We start from the raw sequence: 22,653 nt of genomic DNA on the forward strand, positions 1-22,653 counted from the left end.
ATGCCATATATGCAATGTTTTGCATCTGACAAACTCATGTCTAAAGTTCCAGCAGCTACTCAGAAATTTAGACCTAAACCCAAATTGCTATACCTCAGTATTACACAGCCCAAGAGAGTAAGATAACCATTTCTTTCATGTAGTTCCATTGGTTGAAGAGCACAATCTAAAATGATTAATGGTTAAATAGACTACACATAACCATTTGAAATGGGCACTTCTGTGGAGATATAACTTAATATTTACAAATATAAGTGGTATGAAGGAACAGGACTGTTCAGATTCTCCCGCTTATAAAAAGGTAATAAACAATGAAGACATTCTAGAGCATTAACTTCTTCAAGACAGGAGCTATGACTTAAGAAAAGAAAATCTAAAGACAGGGAATATTGCTGCTCTAGGGAAAAGAAAGACACAAAGGATTCAGAATACTTCCCTCTGGCCAGCCTTACCTTGGGGCAAGTGACTTCAGTTTGCTGGATCATGATCAGAGCAGACGAGATAAGTGCTCCCTGGCGCACATAATTTACAGGATCATTAGTCATGGGCTCCAGAAGGTTAATTGCTTCCTGTAAATTAATGAACATTATATATCATACGCTCTTCAGGATGTTCATATGCATTTCTAGTACAATAAACAAGGGTTGATTTGGTTAGTAGATCTCACCTTATTCCCAGTTCCAGAGCAACAAATGCCCAAGGCCATAGCAGCTCCATATCTTACGTGTGGGTTGTAGCTCTCAGACAGCAGGGATACAACACTCGGGCACTGCTCTGGGGTCCTATGGAAAGTAGAGAGTAGATTGTGTTTCAAGTAGAGGAAACTTAAGCATATAACAGGAAGAGGACATTATCTTTTATAGAGCAGAATAAGCAAATGTGGTACAAATCAAATGTTACAAACATACAAAGTAGTAGTTTGTTTTTTTAAAAACAACAAAAAAAAAAAACTAAATATGTGGTGCGGCTCCCCAGACCTCAGTACCGGACCTTTTACTTTGAGCCCTTCCCCTTTACTTGAAGCCTCTTTTGTCCTCACAATCGCTGCATGGCCAGTGCCCTTGGTGGCAAGCTACTCTATAGCTCACCATACACTAAGATAGAGGGAGAAGGCTATACGCATACAGAAACAGAATGGATGCTAGAGAAACATCGTTAACAGCTGCTAGTAACAGACTACGGGACAAACAAATTAAAAGTATCTCTGATCACCTGGCAAGAGAACGGGGTAGTGTTTATACTTTTAACCCTACAACGAGCTCCCCAAGGATACTAGAAACCGCACTTAAAGGGACAGTCTACACCAGAATTGTTATGGTTTTAAAAGATAGATAATCCCTTTTTTACCCATTCCCTAGTTTTGCATAACCAACACAGTTATATTTATATATTTTTTACCTCTGATTATCTTGTATCTAAGCCTCTGCAGACTGCCCCTTTATTTCAGTTCTTTTGACAGACTTGCAGTTTAGCCAATCAGTGATGGCTCCCAGGTAACTTCACGTGCACGAGCAGTGTTATCTATATGAAAAACATGAACTAACACCCTCTAGTGGTGAAAAACCTGTTAAAATTTATTCTTAAGAGGCGGCCTTCAAGGTCTAAGAAATTTGCATATGACCCTCCTAGGTAAGCTTTCAACTAAAAATACCAAGAGAACAAAGAAAAATTGGTAATAAAAGTAAATTGGAAAATTGTTTAAAATTACATGCCCTATCTGAATCATGAAAACATAATTTATGCTTACCTGATAAATTTATTTCTCTTGTGATGTATCCAGTCCACGGATTCATCCTTACTTGTGGGATATTCTCCTCCCCTACAGGAAGTGGCAGAGAGAGCACCCACAGCAGAGCTGTCTATATAGCTCCTCCCTTAGCTCCACCCCCCAGTCATTCAACCGAAGGCTAGGAAGAAAAAAGGAGAAACTATAGGGTGCAGTGGTGACTGAAAGTTTAAAAATGTATATATGCCTGTCTTAATAAACAGGGCGGGCCGTGGACTAGATACATCACAAGAGAAATAAATTTATCAGGTAAGCATAAATTATGTTTTCTCTTGTAAGATGTATCGAGTCCACGGATTCATCCTTACTTGTGGGATACCAATACCAAAGCTTTAGGACACGGATGAAGGGAGGGACAAGACAGGGACCTTAAACGGAAGGCACCACTGCTTGTAGAACCTTTCTCCCAAAATTAGCCTCCGAAGAAGCAAAAGTATCAAATTTGTAAAATATGGAAAAAGTATGAAACGAAGACCCAGTCGCCGCATTACAAATCTGTTTAACAGAAGCCTCATTTTTAAAAGCCACGTGGAAGCCACAGCTCTAGAAGAATGAGCAGTAATTCTTTCAGGAGGTTGCTGTCCAGCAGTCTCATAGGCCAAACGGATGATGCTTTTCAGCCAAAAGGAAAGAGGTAGCCGTAGCCTTTTGACCTCTCCGCTTACCAGAATAAACAACAAACAATGAGGATGTTTGACGGAAATCTTTAGTTGCTTGGAAGTAGAACTTTAAAGCACGAACCACATCAAGATTGTGAAATAGACGTTCCTTCTTTGAAGAAGGATTAGGACAGAGTGAAGGAACAACAATCTCTTGATTGATATTCTTATTAGAAACAACCTTAGGAAGAAACCCAGGTTTGGTACGCAAAAACACCTTATCTGCATGGAAAATAAGATAAGGGGAATCACACTGTAAAGGAGATAGCTCAGAAACTCTTCGAGCCGAAGAGATAGCTACTAAAAACAAAACTTTCCAAGACAGAAGCTTAATATCTATGGAATGTATAGGTTCAAACCGAAGCCCTTGAAGAACTTTAAGGACTAAGTTTAGGCTCCAAGGCGGAGAAACAGGCTTAAATACAGGCTTAATTCTGACCAAAGCCTGACTAAATGCATGAACGTCTGGGACATCTTCCAGACGTTTGTGTAGTAGAATAGACAAAACAAATATTTACCCTTTTAGGGAACTAGCTGATAATCCCTTCTCCAAACCTTCTTGGAGAAAAGACAATATTCTAGGAATCCTAATCTTACTCCACGAGTAACCTTTGGATTCACACCAATAAAGATATTTGTGCCAAATCTTATGATAGATCTTCCTGGTGACAGGCTTTCGAGCCTGAATCAGGATATCAATGACCGACTCAAAGAAACCACGCTTTGATAGAATCAGGCGTTCAATCTCCAAGCAGTCAGACGCAGAGAAACTAGATTTGGATGCGTGAAAGGACCTTAGATTAGAAGGTCCCGCCTCATTGGCAGAGCTGTCTTTGGCTGTCTTAGAGCTGCCTCTAAGACAGCATGAAGGGGTAGGCCCCGATCCGGGACCGGATCTAGTAGGGGGCAGACTATCTCTCTTCGCTCAGGCTTGGGCAAGAGATGTTCACGATCCCTGGGCTTTAGAAATTGTGTCCCAACCTCTAAGTATTTATCCATTTTACAAAATTTCTCTGGAACCACTATAGGGTCACAATCCTCTAGAATCGCTAATACCTCCCTGAGCAATAAGCGGAGGTGTTCAAGCTTAAAATTAAAGTCCGTCATATCAGAATCTGTCTGAGGAAGCGTCCCTCATAACAAATCCCTCACCCCTACTTCAGAGCATTGTTAGGGCATATCAGATAAGACTACTAAAGCGTCAGACGGCTCAGCATTTTTCCTAAAGAGCTGTCCCGCTTTCCTTGTAAACCAGGCAGTTTAGATAAAACCTCTGTGAGGGTTGTATTCATAACTGTGGCCATATCCTGTAAAGTGAAAGAATTTGACGCACTAGAGGTACTTGGCGTCACATGAGCGGGCGTTACTGGTTGTGACACTTGGGGAGAGTTAGATGGCGAACCCTCATTTACTTCTGACTGAGAATCATCTATTGCTCTATTTTTAAGTGCTAATATATGTTCTTTATAGTTTATAGACATATCAGTACAATTGGGACACATTCTAAGAGGGGGTTCCACAATGGCTTCCAAAACATATTGAACAAGGATTTTCCTTGGTGTCAGACATGTTAAACAGGCTAGTAATGTAACAAGCAAGCTTGGAAAACACTGTAATCAAAGTAAATAACACTAAAACGGCACTGTGCCTTTAAGAGAAAAAAAAGTTGCACAAACTCTGCAAAACAGTGTAAAAAAACAGTGTAAAAAAGCAGTAAAAACTTAACGAAATTTTTACAGTAGCATCATAAAGACTTAGTAACTTTGCACAGCTATGCAAAAAAATAATACCCCCTTAATGGCAAAACCGGATTGAAAAAACTTCAAAACCAGTAAAAAAAGACTTTCAGCACCTTGCCACAGCTCTGCTGTGGCTCCTACCTGCCCTTCAGAATGATTTGTGGGGGGAAAAACTTCTTTTACAGCCCTCAAAAACAGCAGGAACCTCAGGAGAAGCAGTTAGATGTCTCTGAGGAAAAGAAACTGCGCAACTGAGGCGCGAAAATAGGCCCCTCCCTCCACACTCGATGTTTTGAGACCTATCAAACAAACACCAGAGTGTCTCTAAATCAACCATGTGGGTTAAAAAAAACAAAAACAAGCCACAATGACCCCTTTAGTCCCTTCAAAAAACGTTATAATTGCATCATTCACTGAATAAACAAAAACGTGTTTTTTTAACAATGTCACCAGTAACTAATGAGCCCTTCCAGCAAGCTAAAATTCCTATTAAAGAGTCTGAATACAGCTTACCCTTCCCTCATGGAAATAATGCCAGCCTTTTCTAGAATTAACACACCCTGTCTAGAAAAATATAGACTGAACATACCTCATATGCAGCTTAGCATGCAAACCGTTCCCCCAAATAAAGTTTTCCTGTACTCTTCAACCCTTGTGAAAACAGCAGTGGATCTTAGTTACAAAGTGTTAAGATCATCATCCTCCTTGCAGAAATCTTCATCCCTTTTCTGCCAGAGAGTAAATAGTACACACCGGTACCATTTAAAATAAACTTTTGCTTGAGAAAATAAGAAACTAACATTTTTGTCACCACACTCCTCTTGCCCTTCCTAGCAGTTAAGCAGGCAGAGAGAATGACTGGGGTGGAGCTAAGGGGGGAGCTATATAGACAGCTCTGCTGTGGGTGCTCTCTCTGCCACTTCCTGTAGGGGAGGAGAATATCCCACAAGTAAGGATGAATCCGTGGACTCGATACATCTAACAAGAGAAAGTAGTTTTTTTGTACTAGACTGTCCCTTTAAAGTAGGAGAGGAAATAAGCCTGGAAAAACATAACTCGCTGGCAACAACTGCTGTTCAATTTGACTCCGAGCTCCGGTGTGAGCATGGAGCTGCCCCAGAAAATCGAGGTCGGAACAGGAGCCTCGAAAGAAAGGAGATCCCTTCTAACCCTACACCGGAGCTTTTTGATCCCATCGAGTCTACCGAGGCTATCAATTGCAGTGTGATATTTGGCATTGAGCCGCTAGCTGTGTCCGTTGGAGATCTCGAGCTGGACGATATACCACAACCTTGTAAAGGTGCAGAGGCTGAATCTCCCCAGGCCGGCGAGAAAGTCTAACTTGAGCAGAAATGGTTGCGTTCTACAAATCTCAACCTTATCCAGGTTACGAATGCAAAGGCTGCCCAGCTGTCGCAATCTGAATCTACAGCTCCTTGTAGTAACACCCCAAAACACCTATGGCTGGTTCCTCTAATGGAACCTGGCAGTTTGTCAGCGACCGGAGTGGGTTGACAGCCCTGGAGGGTTGATGTGGGGTAGGATACCAAACCACATTCTACAGAGCCTGCATTAACAGGTCATACTAGCAATTTACTGAAACTTTTAGATACACATGCATATCAACTGGAACTATTTATGATGTCTTAGAGGCCTGAAGTATTAGTTATTCGGTTACATATCAGAAATGAGGTTTGGTTTGAAGCTAGCTGCTACTTATGGCTTAATGTTATTAGAAGGTTGTGCACCATACCATTAGTTACACGCATGCAGTCTCTCCCATTATAGGCCCTGACAATTGCTAGGGTGTACATGAGTGTTTAAATCTGTATAGTATGCCAACATTTTTGTTTCTTAATATGGAAGTGTAGATCCTACGGTCGGCTTAGCTACTCCATATTAACCCTATCAAATGTTTAATTATATCAGTCTTTCTCTTGTCTCCTATATGACTAAACCTACGTATTATTGTCCTTATAAGTATTATAGTTTTACTATTTGTTTAAACTGCAAAACTGTGTGACACGTTGAAAGAATTTCAGCATTTATACCTATTTATACTCATCGTCATTACATTTTTTAAATTTCCTGAAAAATCTAAAAAAAAAATATCCCTAACAACTTTCATTAATTTACATTACCTCCCTAAGGGCCTGATCTCAAGGTCTCTGAGCTGGCGAGATTATTAAAGAATGTTCGCCAGTACTTCTATTTCACTGGTGGAATGATCTAAAGCCACTTTTTACCCTGAAAACAGGGTGTGTCGCTAAGGGGCGTATACTATATTTTTGTATGGGGAGGAGATGCATACATCACAAAAGTGCACAATAAATATCTCACAAAAAAAGTTATTTAACCATTCACACACAAAAATATGCAGGAAAAACTTAATTGCTAAGGTGCATCAAAACTCGTAATAAAATTATTCACCAAAAATGGGATTTTTATAAAAAATGAAAAATTTGTATGTAAATGACAGGAATAAATTGTATTAAATATGCACAGAGTAAATCGTAATTTAAGTACACTGGATATGCAAAAAAACACAAATTCATATCTATAACTACAAAAAACAAAGCGTAATTGTTCTTTCTTAAAATGGGCTGAACAGGGGCATTCCATGGGCGTATATGAAATAGTCTCTCCAATGCCAGCGTAATTCTGTAAAGATTTTTGCACTACAGATCTCACTGTTTTTTCTAAAAGGGGACGAACTTTTCTAAAAACACTCAAAATATAGGCGATTGTAAGATGCTATATGCAGAAAGCAGTGTAATGTAATTTATATTGGGTGCAGGATTTACTTTTTAAAAGTGCGTCCCCTGCTCACTGCTAACTTTGCTCTATGGAGAGGTGTCCCTTTCCAGCAAGCTCCATTACTTTCTATAGAAGACATCTCACCACTTGCAGGGACTGCCTCTTTTTAAAGATAATTTCACCAGGGCAGCCCCTGTGAGAAAAACCACATCTGATTTGGCGAGGTTTAGATTATCGGGTGCTAAAACTCTTCCTGTTGCTCCTTATAGCCCTTCCACATAACACCTTTTATAGCTAATCAAAGATCTCCTCTTTGGAGAACTTTGTGATAATGTGATTAGTTGCAAATAGTATGCCTCACTCTCACTGCTTCTATTTAAACATATGACCCATATAATTACCTCCTAGCTCCATATAACCTCTCTTTCTACAGCTTCTCATGTTGCTCCATAATAATCACCTCTATGATTTAAAGGGTCACTTAAAGGGACATGAAACCCAAATTTTTTCTTTTTAGTTCTGCCGTCCACCCACCATCATCACTCCAAACTATGGCGTATATTGCTGAAGACACACACTCCTGAGTTACCTTTCTTGTATTTCAACAAAGGATCAAAAGAAAACTTTGATAATAGAAGTACACTGGAAAAATTGTTCAAAATTGTATGTTTTATCGGAATTATGAAAGAAAACTTTTGGGTTTTATGTCCCCTTTCATGTAGCTACAAACAAATGTATTTTAAACTGATAATTATGTTATGTATTTTTTCATAATGCTACTGTTCTTGAAAAACAAACAAAAAAACCTGTAACAAAATATTTCCACTGCGAGAACATTACAGCTAGTGAAAGGATCACACAAAAAAAATGTTCATAACATTGACCATTCTGTGCCACTTTGCAATCTGTAAACAGCTAGAAGTTGTAGCCAGTAGGACAGGAGAGTTAACACTATTCAGACTAGTTAGGGATGACAGATTCTGCTGGGGGTAAGAGAGGGGGAGTTATTTATTGTTAAAATGAGAGATCCAGCTGGTTCATCACTGCAGCATTGTGCAAGAATGTAAACAAAGTAAGCAGTGGCGACAGGCGGCTGAAGGGCCGCACAGTTATACAGTTAACATTCTACCTGTCACCATCAGAAAGATCAGGCTCAGTAAAGGCTTCTGAGGGATAAGGACATTGCAAATCTGCTCATATATAGTTCAGTATGAAAGGGAAAAACAAACATACACTGCTCAAACTCTAGAGGCAAGGACAAAAAACTTGAGTAAAAAATATTAAGCCGGGGGGGGGGGGGGGGGGGGGGGGATGGGGAGAGGGAGCTTGGAGAGTGAAAGCTACAGTGTTAAATATAGTGAGGGGGGAGAACAATTCTTAATAGTCCACTGCAGTTTCTTACTGGCCCAAGACTAGGGCTATAGAATTTCATGATAATGAGAGTCCATGATCCATTACTCCTGGAAATTACTCTCCCCTGTCACTAATAGGAGGCAAAGATTCCCAAACCCCAAGAGCTTTATAAAACCCCTTCCACATCACCTCAGTGTAACATATAACCAAACAAAATGAGGAAGAAAATAAAAAAAAAAGAGTAAAAAATAAAAAGGAACAGAGAGTAAAAAATAAAAGGAACAGGGGGAAAAAATAAAAAAAGGATTTGCAAAGGAAAACAAAAAAAAAACACCACAAAAAAAACACCATGAAAGAAATTAATTTATTAGGTAAGCATAAATGTTTTTTCATACAAGCGATTAGAGTTCACAATCCATTATCCTTGTGAACTAATAAAAAAGCTGAAGTTCATGAGTAATGAGACAAAGGGCTGGAACTATGTCCACAACCCAACAAGAACCCAAAAAGGGCATTTTTAATGCACTTAAAATGTAAACAACAGGCAAAATAAATCAAGCTGAGAAACTGCCTGAAGGACTTTCCTACTAAAGGCTGTTTAAGAAGAAGCAAAAACATCAAAATGGTAGCATTTAGTAAAAAGTATGCATAGAAGAATAAGTAGCTGCCTTGCAAATTTGGTCAACTGAAGTCACATTCTTGAAAGCCCAAGAAGTGGCCATTGATATTGTAGAATAAGCAGTAATCTGCTGACCTGCCTCCAAGTAAGCCTTATGAATCAAAAGTTTCAACCAAGAGGCTAAAGAAACAGAAACCTTCTGTTCTTTCCTAGAACTAGAAAAGTTAACAAACAAACTAGAAGTTTGTCTGAAATAATAGTTTGTCATTGATGTAATACTTCAATGCTCCAACGTCCAAATTATGCAAAGATTTCTCTGAAGCTTTTTTGGGACATAACGAAGGGACATCAATTTCCCAACCGATATTGTCTGAGGACACAACTTAAAGGGACACTGAACCCAAATGTTTTCTTTTGTGATTCAGATAGAGTATTCAAATTTAAGCAACTTTCTAACTTACTAAACTTTCTAATTTACTCATATTATCAATTTTTCTTAGTTCTCTTGCTTTCTTTATTTGAAAAAAAGGCATCTAAGCAATTTTTTTGGTTCAGTACCATGGAAAGCACTTGTTTATTGGTAGGTGAATTTATCCACCAATCAGCAAGAACAACACAGTGTGTTCACCAGAAATGGGCCGGCATCTAAACTTACATTCTTGCATTTCAAATAAAGATACCAAGAGAATGAAGAGAATTTGATAATAGGAGTAAATTAGAAAGTTAATTAAAATTGCATGCTCTATCTGAATCACGAAAGAAAAAAATGTGGGTTCAGTATCCTTTTAAGGCAATAAATCAAATTTAGTCCTAAAAACAGAATTATCTTGATGAAAGGTAAGATAAGGAGGGTCACAAGAAAGAGCTTAATATCCACTTCATGCATGGGCTCAAAAGGAGGAGCCTGCAAAACCTTTTATATCAAGTTAAGACTCCAGGGAGGAGAAATTGGCTTGATCACAAGCATAATTCATGCCAAAGCCTGAACAAAACCATGAATTGGTCAGGAAAACTAGCAATCTTCCTATGAAACAAAACTAAAAGAGCAGAAATCTGCCCCTTCAGAGAACTGGCAGATGGACCCTTATCCAAACAATCCAAGAACTGCAAAATCCGAGGAATTCTAAAAGAATACTAAGAAAAGCCATGATCTATATACCAAGCAATAAAAGCATTCCATACCTTATGATAAATCTTCCTAGTCGCAGTCTTACAAGCCTGGATTAACGTTTTAATCACAGAATCTGAGAAACCTCTATATTTATTTAAGAATGAACTGTTCAATCTGCATGCCATGAAGCTTAGATATTTGAGATCCAGATGGAAAACTGAACCATGAGACAGAAGGTCTGGTCGAATCGAAAGAGGCCAAGGACGACATCTGAACCAAATCTACACACCAAACCCTGCAAGGCCAAACTGGGGCAATCAGGATTACTGATGATTTCTTAGACTTCTGCTAAAAGAAAAGATGGAGCTTGAACCAAAATATCATCCAGGTAAGGAAACATTGCAATACATTGAGATCTGAAAACAGACAATAGGGCACCCAGAATCTTTGTGAAAATTATTGGAGCTGTAGCTAGACCAAATGGTAGAGCAAGAAACTGAAAATGCTTGTCAAGAAATGCAAACCTCAGAAACTGGTAATATTCCCTGTGAATTGAAACATGCAGATAACCATCCTTTAAATCTATTGTGGGCAAAAACTGACCTTTCTGAACAAAAGGTAGAATAGTCTAAAGTGTTTTCATTTTGAAAGTAGGGATTATGACAAACTTTTTCAGAGCCAGAACTGATCTGAAAGTACCTTCTTTTGAAGAATGAAGAGTTTTGAATAAAATCCCATCCCCTGTTCCTGCAAAGGAATAGGAGCAATCTTTCTCATAGTTTCCATATATAAAACTGATTGAAAAAAAAGGCTTGGACCTTTAAGGGATTCCTTGGGAAATTGGACAGAAAAAAAAACTTCCTCTGGGAGGCCTTGTTCTGAAACCTATCAGATAACCCTGTGAAACTATATTCAGAACCCAAAGATCTGGAACAGGATGAAATTAAGCTTCCTGAAAAAAAAGCCTCATCTGCCCTTACCAAAGCCTCTGGATCATAGGACGCACCTTCATGCAGACTTGGAAGTAGGGGTGGACTTTTTGCTTTGCTTCGATCTTCTCTTTGTGAAAACACAACAGGATTGCACCAGCCTCAGAAGGCATAGTAGAAGATACATTCTGAGCTTAAAATGTATAATTAATTGAAGGCAGGAAAGCTGCTGTTGAGATCTTGCACACCAGGAGAAAAATGCATAGAGCTCCCTTGTAAGGAACACACAGAAGGAGCAGTTATACCCATAGAAGAAGGTTGGTCAGAATTAATTTACTTTTTTTTTTTATTGTGGTTTAAGAAAATACAAAAACATACAGTTTGCTCATGTAGCATACCAAGCTTACAGGTTAAGAAGATATTACATATACAGAGATATGACTACATCAACATAAGAGATAAACAGTAGGTGTTTACCAACACATTAACCAGTCACAGTACAGCATAACTTACTCTTCAAATATTTAAAAAGCAAACCTATGGACACCCTTCTTTTTCCACCTCATTAACATCCAAGGCCGCTTATGGACCCCAAAAATGTATAGCTCTCTAAACTGAGGGATTTTAGACAACGCAAGCCACCTTCGGGCCTGCACCTTTACTTAATACATATAACAGTTATAAAAGCTCAAGCAGAGAGCCTAAAACTCCCAAAAATTCCAAGGAACCATTAGACAGAGGAGAATACTTATATTTAGAACTTAGACACAAATCTAACACTCTAAACATATATTAGAACAAAACAAGGAGAGCCGGCAATAGACCCTGGAATACATATTCACAATGGATAATGTGAGTTCTAGCATAAAAGTTGAGGCCTCCCCAAAGGACTAAAAGTAATAAGTCTTGCTATAGTCTGTAGGCTCCATATGCAGTCGTTTTGATTAAAGAGCCTAATATATGATAAAACCACAGATATTGGTTCACTGGATCTCTAGATATTCTAGAGCATTTTAGGGAAAAGTGTGCCCTAACTGTACTATCTCGGCTGCAGACAGCACACCAAGGCTGCTGGAAGACTAAAAATAAAAATAGCTATGGGGCAGAGAGACCCAGCAAATGAGTGTATTTAGTTAAATCCTGTTGTAACTTCAGAGCATAAGTCTCATGTTAGCCTGCAACCCTAAACCTAACGAGGGTACCAGCATAACAAATATGGATAAAGCAAATTACTTATTCCATAAGCTCAATAAAATGTCAGTCAATGCCCGCAGACCTAAGGAGGCCTCCCCTACCAACCAAGAAGCTAGCAGAAAGTTACATATGAACTAAAGTTATGTTAAAGCTAAAGAGACAAATTTGAAAGCTGTAGTATAACAAGGCACACATATTGAACATACTTGCAAAAGTATTCACCCCCTTCACTTTTTACCTATTTTGTTACATTGCAGCCTTAGTTCAATGTTTTATTAATCTGAATTTTATGTGATGGATCAGAACACAATAGTCTAAGTTGGTGAAGTGAAATGAGAAAAATATATACATAAAACTATTTTTTAGAAATAGAAAACAGAAAATTGGCATGTGCGTATGTATTCACCCCCCTTTGTTATGAAGCCCATAAAAAGCTCTGGTGCAACCAATTACCTTCAGAAGTCACATAATTAGTGAAATGATATCCACCTGTGTGCAATCTAAGCGTCACATGATCTGTCATTACATATACACACCTTTTATGAAAGGCCCCAGAGGCTGCAACACCTAAGCAAGAGGCACCACTAAGCAAACACTGCCATGAAGACCAATGAACTCTCCAAACAAGTAAGGGACAATGTTGTTGAAAAGTACAAGTCAGGGTTAGGTTATAAAAAAAATCCAAATCTTTGATGGTCCCCAGGAGCACCATCAAATCTATCATAACCAAATGGAAAGAACATGGCACAACAGCAAACCTGCCAAGAGACGGCCGCCCACCAAAACTCACAGACCGGGCAAGGAGGGCATTAATCAGAGAGGCAGCACAGAGGCCTAGGGTAACCCTGGAGGAGCTGCAGAGTTCCACAGCAGAGACTGGAGTGTCTGTACATAGGACAACAATAAGCCGTACGCTCCATAGAGTTGGGCTTTATGGCAGAGTGGCCAGAAGAAAGCCATTACTTTCAGCAAAACACAAAATGGCACATTTTGAGTTTGCGAAAAGGCATGTGGGAGACTCCCAAAATGTATGGAGGAAGGTTCTCTGGTCTGATGAGACTAAAATTTAACTTTTCGGACATCAAAGAAAAACGCTATGTCTGGCGCAACACATCAAATCACCCAAAGAACACCATCCGCACAGTGAAACATGGTGGTGGCAGCATCATGCTGCGGGGATGTTTTTCAGCAGCCGGGACTGGAACCTGTACCACTCTGTGCGTGATTTGAGGCTAGGACGGAGGTTCACCTTCCAGCAGGACAATGACCCCAAACACACTGCTAAAGCAACACTTGAGTGGTTTAAGGGGAAACATGTAAATGTGTTGGAATGGCCTAGTCAAAGCCCAGACCTCAATCCAATAGAAAATCTGTGGTCAGACTTAAAGATTGCTGTTCACAAGCGCAAACCATCCAACTTGAAGGAGCTGGAGCAGTTTTGCAAGGAGTAATGGGCAAAAATCCCAGTGGTAAGATGTGGCAAACTCATAGAGACTTATCCAAAGCGACTTGGAGGTGTGATTGCCACAAAAGGTGGCTCTACAAAGTATTGACTTTAGGGGGGTGAATAGTTATGCACGTTTACTTTTTCTGTTATTTTGTCCTATTTGTTGTTTGCTTCACAATAAATAAAAAAAAAAAAAACATCTTTAAAAGCTGTGGACATGTTCTGTAAATTAAATAATGCAAATCCTCAAACAATCCATGTTAATTCCAGGTTGTGAGGCAACAAAACACGAAAAATGCCAAGGGGGGTGAATACTTTTGCAAGGCATTGTAGTTAATATAATGAAGAAGTATATCAAAATAACGTATACAAGGTGACATCTAGGCATAAAAAAAATATATATTTTATATGTAAACCATAAAAGTCACCTCAGCAAGATATTAATAATATAAGCACTGCACCAGCTGTGAAAATCCAGTTGTGGCTAAGTATAGTAACACCATATGTACATAAAATTTACATTGAGAGTAACATGAAATAATAAATAGTTTCGCCAGGTCTGCTGTGGTCTCCACAAACTAATAAGAACGATAAGGGAAAACTTAGGCATATAACATAGTGGAGTTCTTCTTTTAAACACATATATATATAAAAAGAACAATTAGAAACCCCAATGTCACTTACACCGTAGAGAGAAGTATTACATAGGAGACAGTTACACACTATCCTTCCTCCACTTCACCCCACGCATTAGAGTCAATCATTGCTGCAATATCTAAAAAAAAGTGACGGCACTCAGTCACACTTATAGTGTCCACCTATAAGCTCCTGATCAGTGCATCAGACTTTATAGTCATCATAATATAAAAAAAGTTTATACCATCTGAGCCTACAGAGTAGTGGGTACACAAGCAAACTATATAATAGACAAGGACCATCTCATATTGTTTTAGCTGTCCTCGGCTACCAAGAAGGTGAGGGGATTTAGCCTACCCCGGTTCTGTTGCAGGAGAGGTCTTGAATAAAAATATCCCAGCAGTTAATTTCTTGCTGCAGGGCAGCTGGCAAAGACACATGTGGCGTAGTAAAGCAATGCCTCATGACATCCATGCAACGAAGGTAGTGAAAAGGATGTCAAACAAGGATATGTACCTCCTGAAATGCGATACTGCCATCTCCAAGAGACCCGGCCCCGGAAGGGCCCACACCGCCCTCAGAAGGGTCGGCAGGGGAACATCCAGAACCGGAATGCCATGGGTGACCATCAGGTGACAAATCTCGTACCTCACCTTGGTCCTCCAATAGGTGTCGGTATTAGTGCTCAAAGTAAGCTCTGGTGTATCAAAATCCCACCTCTGTAAGGTCCAGCAAGGGTGGAGGGGATCAGACAAATTCTGCATTGTGTAGCCACTGTCTCCTGCAGCCAAAAAAAAAAAAATCGCAGAACGTAAACACTGCAACTAGGGCTGCACGATTAATCGCATATGTGATTTAAAACCGCAATTAAAAAAAATGCGAGAGTCGCGATTTTTTACTAAAAAAAATCCTCAGAAGTGGCTGTAATGCATTGATTTGTATGCGATTTCTTGCAAACCAGCTCCATCTCTGGTTGCTTTCAGCACACATTTGTAAAATAGCTGTTTTACTTTCACTTTCTGATCTCAGTAGCAGCCGGCCAGTATAAAAGCAGAGCCCATGCAGAAATGAAGAGGAGGGAAAGCCACTTACTTATATTTCCTCCTAGAGACGTCTGCAGTCTGAAACTTAGGGTATGCAAAAATTATTGAACTTCCCACACAAAATTCTGCTCTCTGAGAAACGGCTCAAATACATAGCAGATGCAGTTAACCCCACGGCTGCCAAAAAGGCTAAAACTGCAGTCCCCTCTGCTGCTGGGTTAACTTAACTGCTTCTACAATGTATTTGATATTAGCAAGGCACAGCATTTCTGAAAGGAGCAGCCCCCCACCCCTACTGCTAGTATGCCTGTATTGGATTCCTGGACAGGAGCAGGGCTCATTTTCAGTCAAATTAAAATGTTTAAAAAAAGAATATATACAGTCATAAGCAAACGTTTAGGTACCCCTGACAATTTCCATGATTTTCATTTATAAATAATTGGGTGTTTGGATCCGCAATTTCATTTTGATCTACCAAATAATTGAAGGACACAGTAATATTTCACTAGTGAAATTAGGTATATTGGATTAACAGAAAATGTGCAATATGCATCAAAACGAAATTAGACAGGTGCATACATTTGGGCACCCTTGTCATTTTGTTGATCTGAATACCTGTAACTACCTAGCACTGATTAATTGGAACACACAATTGGTTTGGTGAGCTCATTAAGCCTTGAACTTCATAGACAGTTGCATCCAATCATGAGAAAATGTATTTAAGGTGGCCAATTACAAGTTGATGTTTTCTTCAACTCTCCTCTGAAAAGTGGCAACATGGGGGCCTCAAAACAACTCTCGAATGACCTGAAAACAAAGATTGTTCAACATTATGGTTTAGGGGAAGGTTACAAAAAGCTTTCACAGAGATTTAAGCTGTCAGTGTCCACTGTGAGGAACATAGTGAGGAAATGGAAGACCACAGGCACAGTTCTTGTTAAGGCCAGAAGTAAAATATCGGAAAGGCAAAAGATGGTGAGAACGGTCAAAAACAGCCAACAGACCACCTCCAAAGACCTACAACATCATCTTGCTGCAGATGGTGTCACAGTGCATCGTTCAACAATTCAACGTATGGGAGAGTGATGCGGAAGAAGCCTTTTCTGCACACACGCCACAAACAGAGTCGCTTGAGGTATGCAAATGCACATTTGGACAAGCCAGCTTCATTTTGGAAGAAGGTGCTGTGGACTGATTAAACAAAGATTTAGTTATTTGGTCATAACAAGGGGCGTTATGCATGGCAGCAAAAGAACACAGCATTCCAAGACAAACGCTTGCTACCAACAGTAACATTTGGTGGATGTTCCATCATGCTGTGGGGCTGTGTGGAATCTTGATAAAGTTGAGGGTCGCATGGATTCCACTCAATATCAGCAGATGCTTGAGAATAATGTTCAGGAATTAGTCACAAAGTTGAAGTTACACAGAGGCTGGATATTTTAACAAGACGACACAAAATACTGCTCAAAATCTATCTGGCATTTATGCAGAGGAACAAGTACAATGTTCTGGAATGGCCATCCCAGTCCCCAGACCTGATTATCATTCAAAATCTGTGGGGTGATTTAAAGCGGGCTGTCCATGCTCGGCAACAATCAAACCTAACTGAAATGGAGATGTTTTGCAAGGAGGAATGGTCCAAAATACCTTCATCCAGAATCCAGACACTCATTACAGGCTATAGGAAGCGTCTAGATGCTGTTATTTCTGCTAAAGGAGGCTCTACTAAATATTGATGCAATATTTTTGTTGGGGTGCCCAAATTTATGCACCTGTCTAATTTCGTTTTGATGTATATTGCACATTTTCTATTAATCCAATAAACCTCATTTAGCTACTGAAATATTACTGTGTCCTTCAGTTATTTGATAGATCAAAATGAAATTGCTGATCCAAACACCCACAGATTTACAAAACAAAATATGGAGTTCTGATTATCTTTTTATCAAGGAAGATGCCAACTAAATGATGCCAACAGCATGCAGTGGCTGAAAGGAAGCGCCCTGAACTACCTAAACAATAATTTAAAGGTTAAATGGTGGATTGGTGACTTCCGGAAAGGTCTCAGTCTCAAAGTCTGTAGAAAGATGTGAATAATAAGTAGTAAGGTCAAAATGTCCTATAAAAGGAACAGACAATGGACACACACAAACAAACTTGCACATACACCCAAGGAAACACCGAGAGAGACAGCCTTAGAAAACACAAAAAAGCCACACACACAGACACCCAAAGAAAACACACAAAGACATACACACACACACACACACACCCTCACCGAGACATCCACAGAAAACACACAAAGACATACACACACACACACACACAGAGACAACCACATACATACATACACACACACCCTACTGAGACATCCACAGAAAACACACAAAGACATACACACACTCTCACAGAGACACCCACAGAAAATGCACAGGCATACGCACACACCCTCACAGAGACATCCACAGAAAACACAGACATACATACACATCCACCCTCACAGAGGCATCCAGAGAAAAAACACAAAGACATACGCAAACACCCTCACAAACATCCACAGAAAATGCACAAAGAAACACATCCACCCACACAGAATTTTTGTTGTTTAAAAAGATAGATAATCCCTTTATTACACATTCCCTAGTTTTGCATAACCAACACAGTTATATTAATACACTTTTTACTTCTGTGTCTAACTGGTATCTAAGCATCTTCTGACCGCCCCTAATCACATGACTTTTAGTAATTTTCTATTGACTTGCATTTTAGCCAATTAGTGCAGTGTCTGACACTAGCCACGGGCGTGATTACAATGTTATCTATATGGCTGACATGAACTTGCTCTCCCCTGCTGTGAAAAGCTAATAAAAAAGAGGCGGCCTTCAAGGGCTTAAAAATTATCATATGAGCCTTCCTAGGTTTGCTTTCAACTAGAATACCAAGAGAACAAAGCAAAATTGTTGATAAAAGTAAATTGTAAAGTTGTTTAAAATTACATGCCCTATTTGAAAAATGAAAGGTTTTTTTTACTTGACTGTCCCTTTAAGAATAAAGTGCATATACATTTTAGTCACTTGGTCACTTGCACATGTCAAAAGGGGGGGGGAGCCTGATCAATGGTTAAGTCAGGGGCCCCAAAATTTCTAGTGGCGGCCCTGCCTCCATGGCAGTAAAATAACAAATAAATGCAGAGGCACAATGTTTACTCTGCTCACCCGGTTCAATATAACTGTAATCCAATCCAGCAAAACGTTAACTACTTCATGAGGTTCAGTTACAATCTGGATGAGGGCATAAAATGTTGATTACAAGGCGGATTGTAAATCAGTTGGACAGAGCTCCCAGTGTAGCAGCCATCTTGGGCCATAGCCCGGACATGCCCCCTCATTTACATTTTTTGGAAGGTTTGTGACAAAATTTCCTATGAGGTGAAAGAGTCACAAACCATGATACCCCATATACATCCCTGTGACAAACAAACTGCACTCTGAGGGGAAAAAACGGACCACAACATAGACTGAAAACCCCTCTCGCCAAAGAATCAAATGCACATCTTCATTCCTCAACCACTTCCAGGAGAGGCAAAGACAAGACTAAATTACCAGAGAGAGAAATATCTAAAGTCCTTTGCCATTTGATAGTGTTATGAGTTTAACTGTATTGTGTAATGTATTTTGTGACACTTTTTGTTTTACAAAACAGCTACCAAGAGCTCTGAGGACGCTCTATCCCGACACGTATGAACTTCAATTGCAATCAAGCGATTGTGTTCACCTTGTAATAAGAGCACTACACACAAACAGCCGTGATAAACCACTTTTTGCTCCTGTGTAACTGTTAATTTAAAAAACTAAATTTATGCTTACCTGATAAATTGATTTCTTCTATGGTAAGACAAGACCACGGATTCATCCTTTACTTGTGGGATATTATCCTTCCCTACAGGAAGTGGCAAAGAGCACCACAGCAGAGCTGTCTATATAGCTCCACCCTTAGCTCCACCCCCCAGTAATTCGACCAAAGGTACAGGAAGAAAAAGGAGAAACTACAAGGTGCAGAGGTGACTGAGTTTAAATAAAAAAAATATATAATCGGTCTTAAAATGACAGGGCGGGCCGTGGACTCGTCTTACCATAGAAGAAATCAATTTATCAGGTAAGCATAAATTTAGTTTTCTTCTATAAAGGTAAGACAAGTCTACGAATTCATCCTTTACTTGTGGGATACAATACCAAAGTTACAGGACACGGATTAACGGGAGGACAAGACAGATGTTTAAACAGAAGGCACCACTGCTTGAAGAACTTTTCTCCCAAAAACAGCCTCCAAAGAAGCAAAGGTATCAAATTTGTAAAATTTGGAAAAGGTATGAAGCGAAGACCAAGTTGCAGCCTTACAAATCTGTTCAACAGAAGCATTTTTAAAAGCCCATGTGGAAGCCACCGCTCTAGTAGAGTGAGCTGTAATTCTTTCAGGAGGCTGCTGTCCAGTATGCCAAACGGATGATGCTTTTTAGCCAAAAGGCAAGAGAGGTAGCCATAGCTTTTTGACCTCTACATTTTCCAGAATAGACAACAAACAAAGAAGATGTTTGACGAAAATCTTTGGTCGCTTGCAAGTAAAACTTTAAAGCACGAACCACGTCCAAGTTGTGCAATAGACGCTCCTTCTTAGAGGAAGGATTAGGACACAGAGAAGGAACAACAATTTCCTGATTAATATTCTTATTAGTAACAACCTTAGGAAGGAATCCAGGTTTGGTACGCAGAACCACCTTATCAGCATGGAAAACAAGATAAGGCGAGTCGCATTGTAATGCAGATAGTTTAGAAACTCTTCGAGCCGAAGAGATGGCAACTAAAAACAGAACTTTCCAAGATAGAAGCTTAATATCTATGGAATGCATAGGTTCAAACGGAACCCCTTGAAGAACTTTAAAAAACAAATTCAAACTCCATGGCGGAGCAACAGGTTTAAACACAGGCATGATTCTAACTAAAGCCTGACAGAACAACTGAAAATCTGGAACATCTGCCAGACGTTTGTGCAGTAGAATTGATAAAGCAGATATCTTTAAGGAACTCGCTGATAGCCCCTTCTCCAATCCTTCTTGGAGAAAGAACAAAATCCTAGGAATCCTGATCTTATTCCATGAGTAGCCATTGGATTCGCACCAATAAAGATATTTACGCCATATCTTATAATAAATTTTCCTGGTGACAGTCTTTCAAGCCTGAATCAAGGTATCTATTCAGAGAACCCCCGCTTGGATAAGGTCAAGCGTTCAATCTCTAAGCAGTCAGTCGCAGAGAAACTAGATTTGGATGTTGGAACGGACCTTGAATCAGAAGGTCCTGTCTCAGTGGTAGAGTCCATGGTGGAAGAGATGACATATCCACCAGGTCTGCATACCAAGTCCTGCGTGGCCACGCAGGTGCTATCAAAATCACTGAAGCTCTCTCCTGTTTGATTCTGGCAATCAAACGAGGAAGGAGAGGAAATGGTGGAAACACATAAGCCAGGTTGAACGACCAGGTTACTGTCAGAGCATCTATCAGTACTGCCTGAGGATCCCTTGACCTGGACCCGTAACAAGGAAGTTTGGCATTCTCACGAGATGCCATCAGATCCAATTCTGGTGTGCCCCATTGCTGAATCAATTGTGCAAACACCTCCGGATGGAGTTCCCACTCCCCCGGATGAAAAGTCTGACGACTTAGAAAATCCGCTTTCCAGTTCTCCACTCCTGGGATATAGATTGCTGATAGATGGCAAGAGTGAGTCTCTGCCCATCGAATTATTTTGGTAACCTCTATCATCGCTAGAGAACTCTTTGTTCCTCCCTGATTGATAAATGCTACAGTCGTGATATTGTCAGACTGAAATCTTACGAATCTGGCTGACGCCAGCTGAGTCCACGCCTGAAGTGCGTTGAATATCGCTCTCAGTTCTAGAATATTGATTGGGAGGAGAGTCTCCTCCTGAGTCCACAAACCCTGTGCTTTCAGGGAATTCCAGACTGCACCCCAGCCCAATAGGCTGGCGTCCGTCGTCACTATGACCTACGCTGGCCTGCGAAAACACATTCCCTTGGACAGATGATCCTGTGACAACCACCAAAGAAGAGAGTTTCTGGTCTCTTGGTCCAGATTTATCTGAGGAGATAAATCTGCATAATCCCCATTCCACTGTTTGAGCATGCAAAGTTGCAGTGGTCTGAGATGCAAGCGAGCAAACAGAACTATGTCCATTGCCGCTACCATTAAACCGATTGCCTCCATTCACTGAGCCACTGACGGCCGAGGAATGGAATGAAGAGCTCGGCAGATGGATAAAATCTTTGATTTCCTGATTTCCATCAGAAAAATTTTCATGTCCACCGAATCTATCAGAGTTCCCAGAAATGGAACTCTTTTGAGAGGGATAAGTGAACTCTTTTTACGTTCACCTTCCACCCGTGAGATCTTAGAAAAGCCAACACGATGTCCGTGTGAGACTTGGCTAGATGGTAAGTTGACGCCTGGATTAAGATATCGTCCAGATAAGGCGCCACAGCTATGCCCCGCGCGCGGCCTTAGAGCCGCCAGAAGGGACCCTAGCACCTTTGTGAAAATTCTGGGAGCCGTGGCCAACCCGAAGGGAAGATCCACAAACTGGTAATGCTTGTCTTGGATCTAGAGATCCAAAATTGGTCTGAAAGTTCCCTCTTTTTTGGGAACCACAAACAGATTGGAGTAGAACCCTTGCCCCTTTTCTGTTTCCGGAACTGGGCAGATCACTCCCATGGAATAAAGGTCTTCTACACAGCGTAAGAACGCCTCTCTTTTTGTCTGGTTTACAGACAATTGAGAAAGATGGAATCTCCCTCTTGGGGAGAATATTTGAAATCTAGAAGATACCCCTGGATTACTATTTCTAAAGCCCAGGAATCCTGAACGTCTCTTGCCCAAGCCTGAACGAAGAGAGAAAGTCTGCCCCCTACTAGATCCGGTCCTGGATCAGGGGCTACCCCTTCATGCTGTCTTGGAGGCAGCAGCGGGCTTCTTGGCATGTTAAACCCTTGTTCCAAGTCTGTTTAGGTCTCCAGACTGACTTGGATTGAGCAAGATTCCCCTCTTGCTTTACAGCAGAGGAAGAGGAAGAGGGACCACCTTTGAAGTTTCGAAAGGAACGAAAATTATTTTGTTTGGTTCTCATCTTATTTGTCTTATCCCGAGGAAGGGCATGGCCTTTCCCTCCAGTGATGTCTGAAATGATCTCTTTCAGTTCAGACCAGAATAGGGTCTTACCCTTGAAAGGGATGGCTAAAAGCTTAGCTTTTGATGACACATCAGCAGTCCAGGATTTAAGCCATAACGCTCCACGCGCTAAAATGGC

The 22,653-nt window shown here is 40.3% G+C and overlaps 1 protein-coding gene across 1 annotated transcript in view; it reads right to left on the reverse strand.

Moving 5' to 3' along the window:
* The window catches only part of PSMD1 (proteasome 26S subunit, non-ATPase 1), a 318,662-nt gene that overhangs the window by 127,784 nt on the left and 168,225 nt on the right, over positions 1–22,653 (reverse strand). The window contains exons 17-18 of the mRNA XM_053710308.1: positions 668–782; positions 453–569 (exon numbers count right to left, since the gene is read on the reverse strand). Of these exons, the coding sequence (XP_053566283.1) occupies positions 453–569; positions 668–782 (232 nt within the window). The remainder of the gene's footprint in view (positions 1–452; positions 570–667; positions 783–22,653) is intronic.

The sequence above is a fragment of the Bombina bombina genome, chromosome 4, assembly GCF_027579735.1.
Source record: "Bombina bombina isolate aBomBom1 chromosome 4, aBomBom1.pri, whole genome shotgun sequence".
Lineage (NCBI taxonomy): Eukaryota > Metazoa > Chordata > Amphibia > Anura > Bombinatoridae > Bombina > Bombina bombina.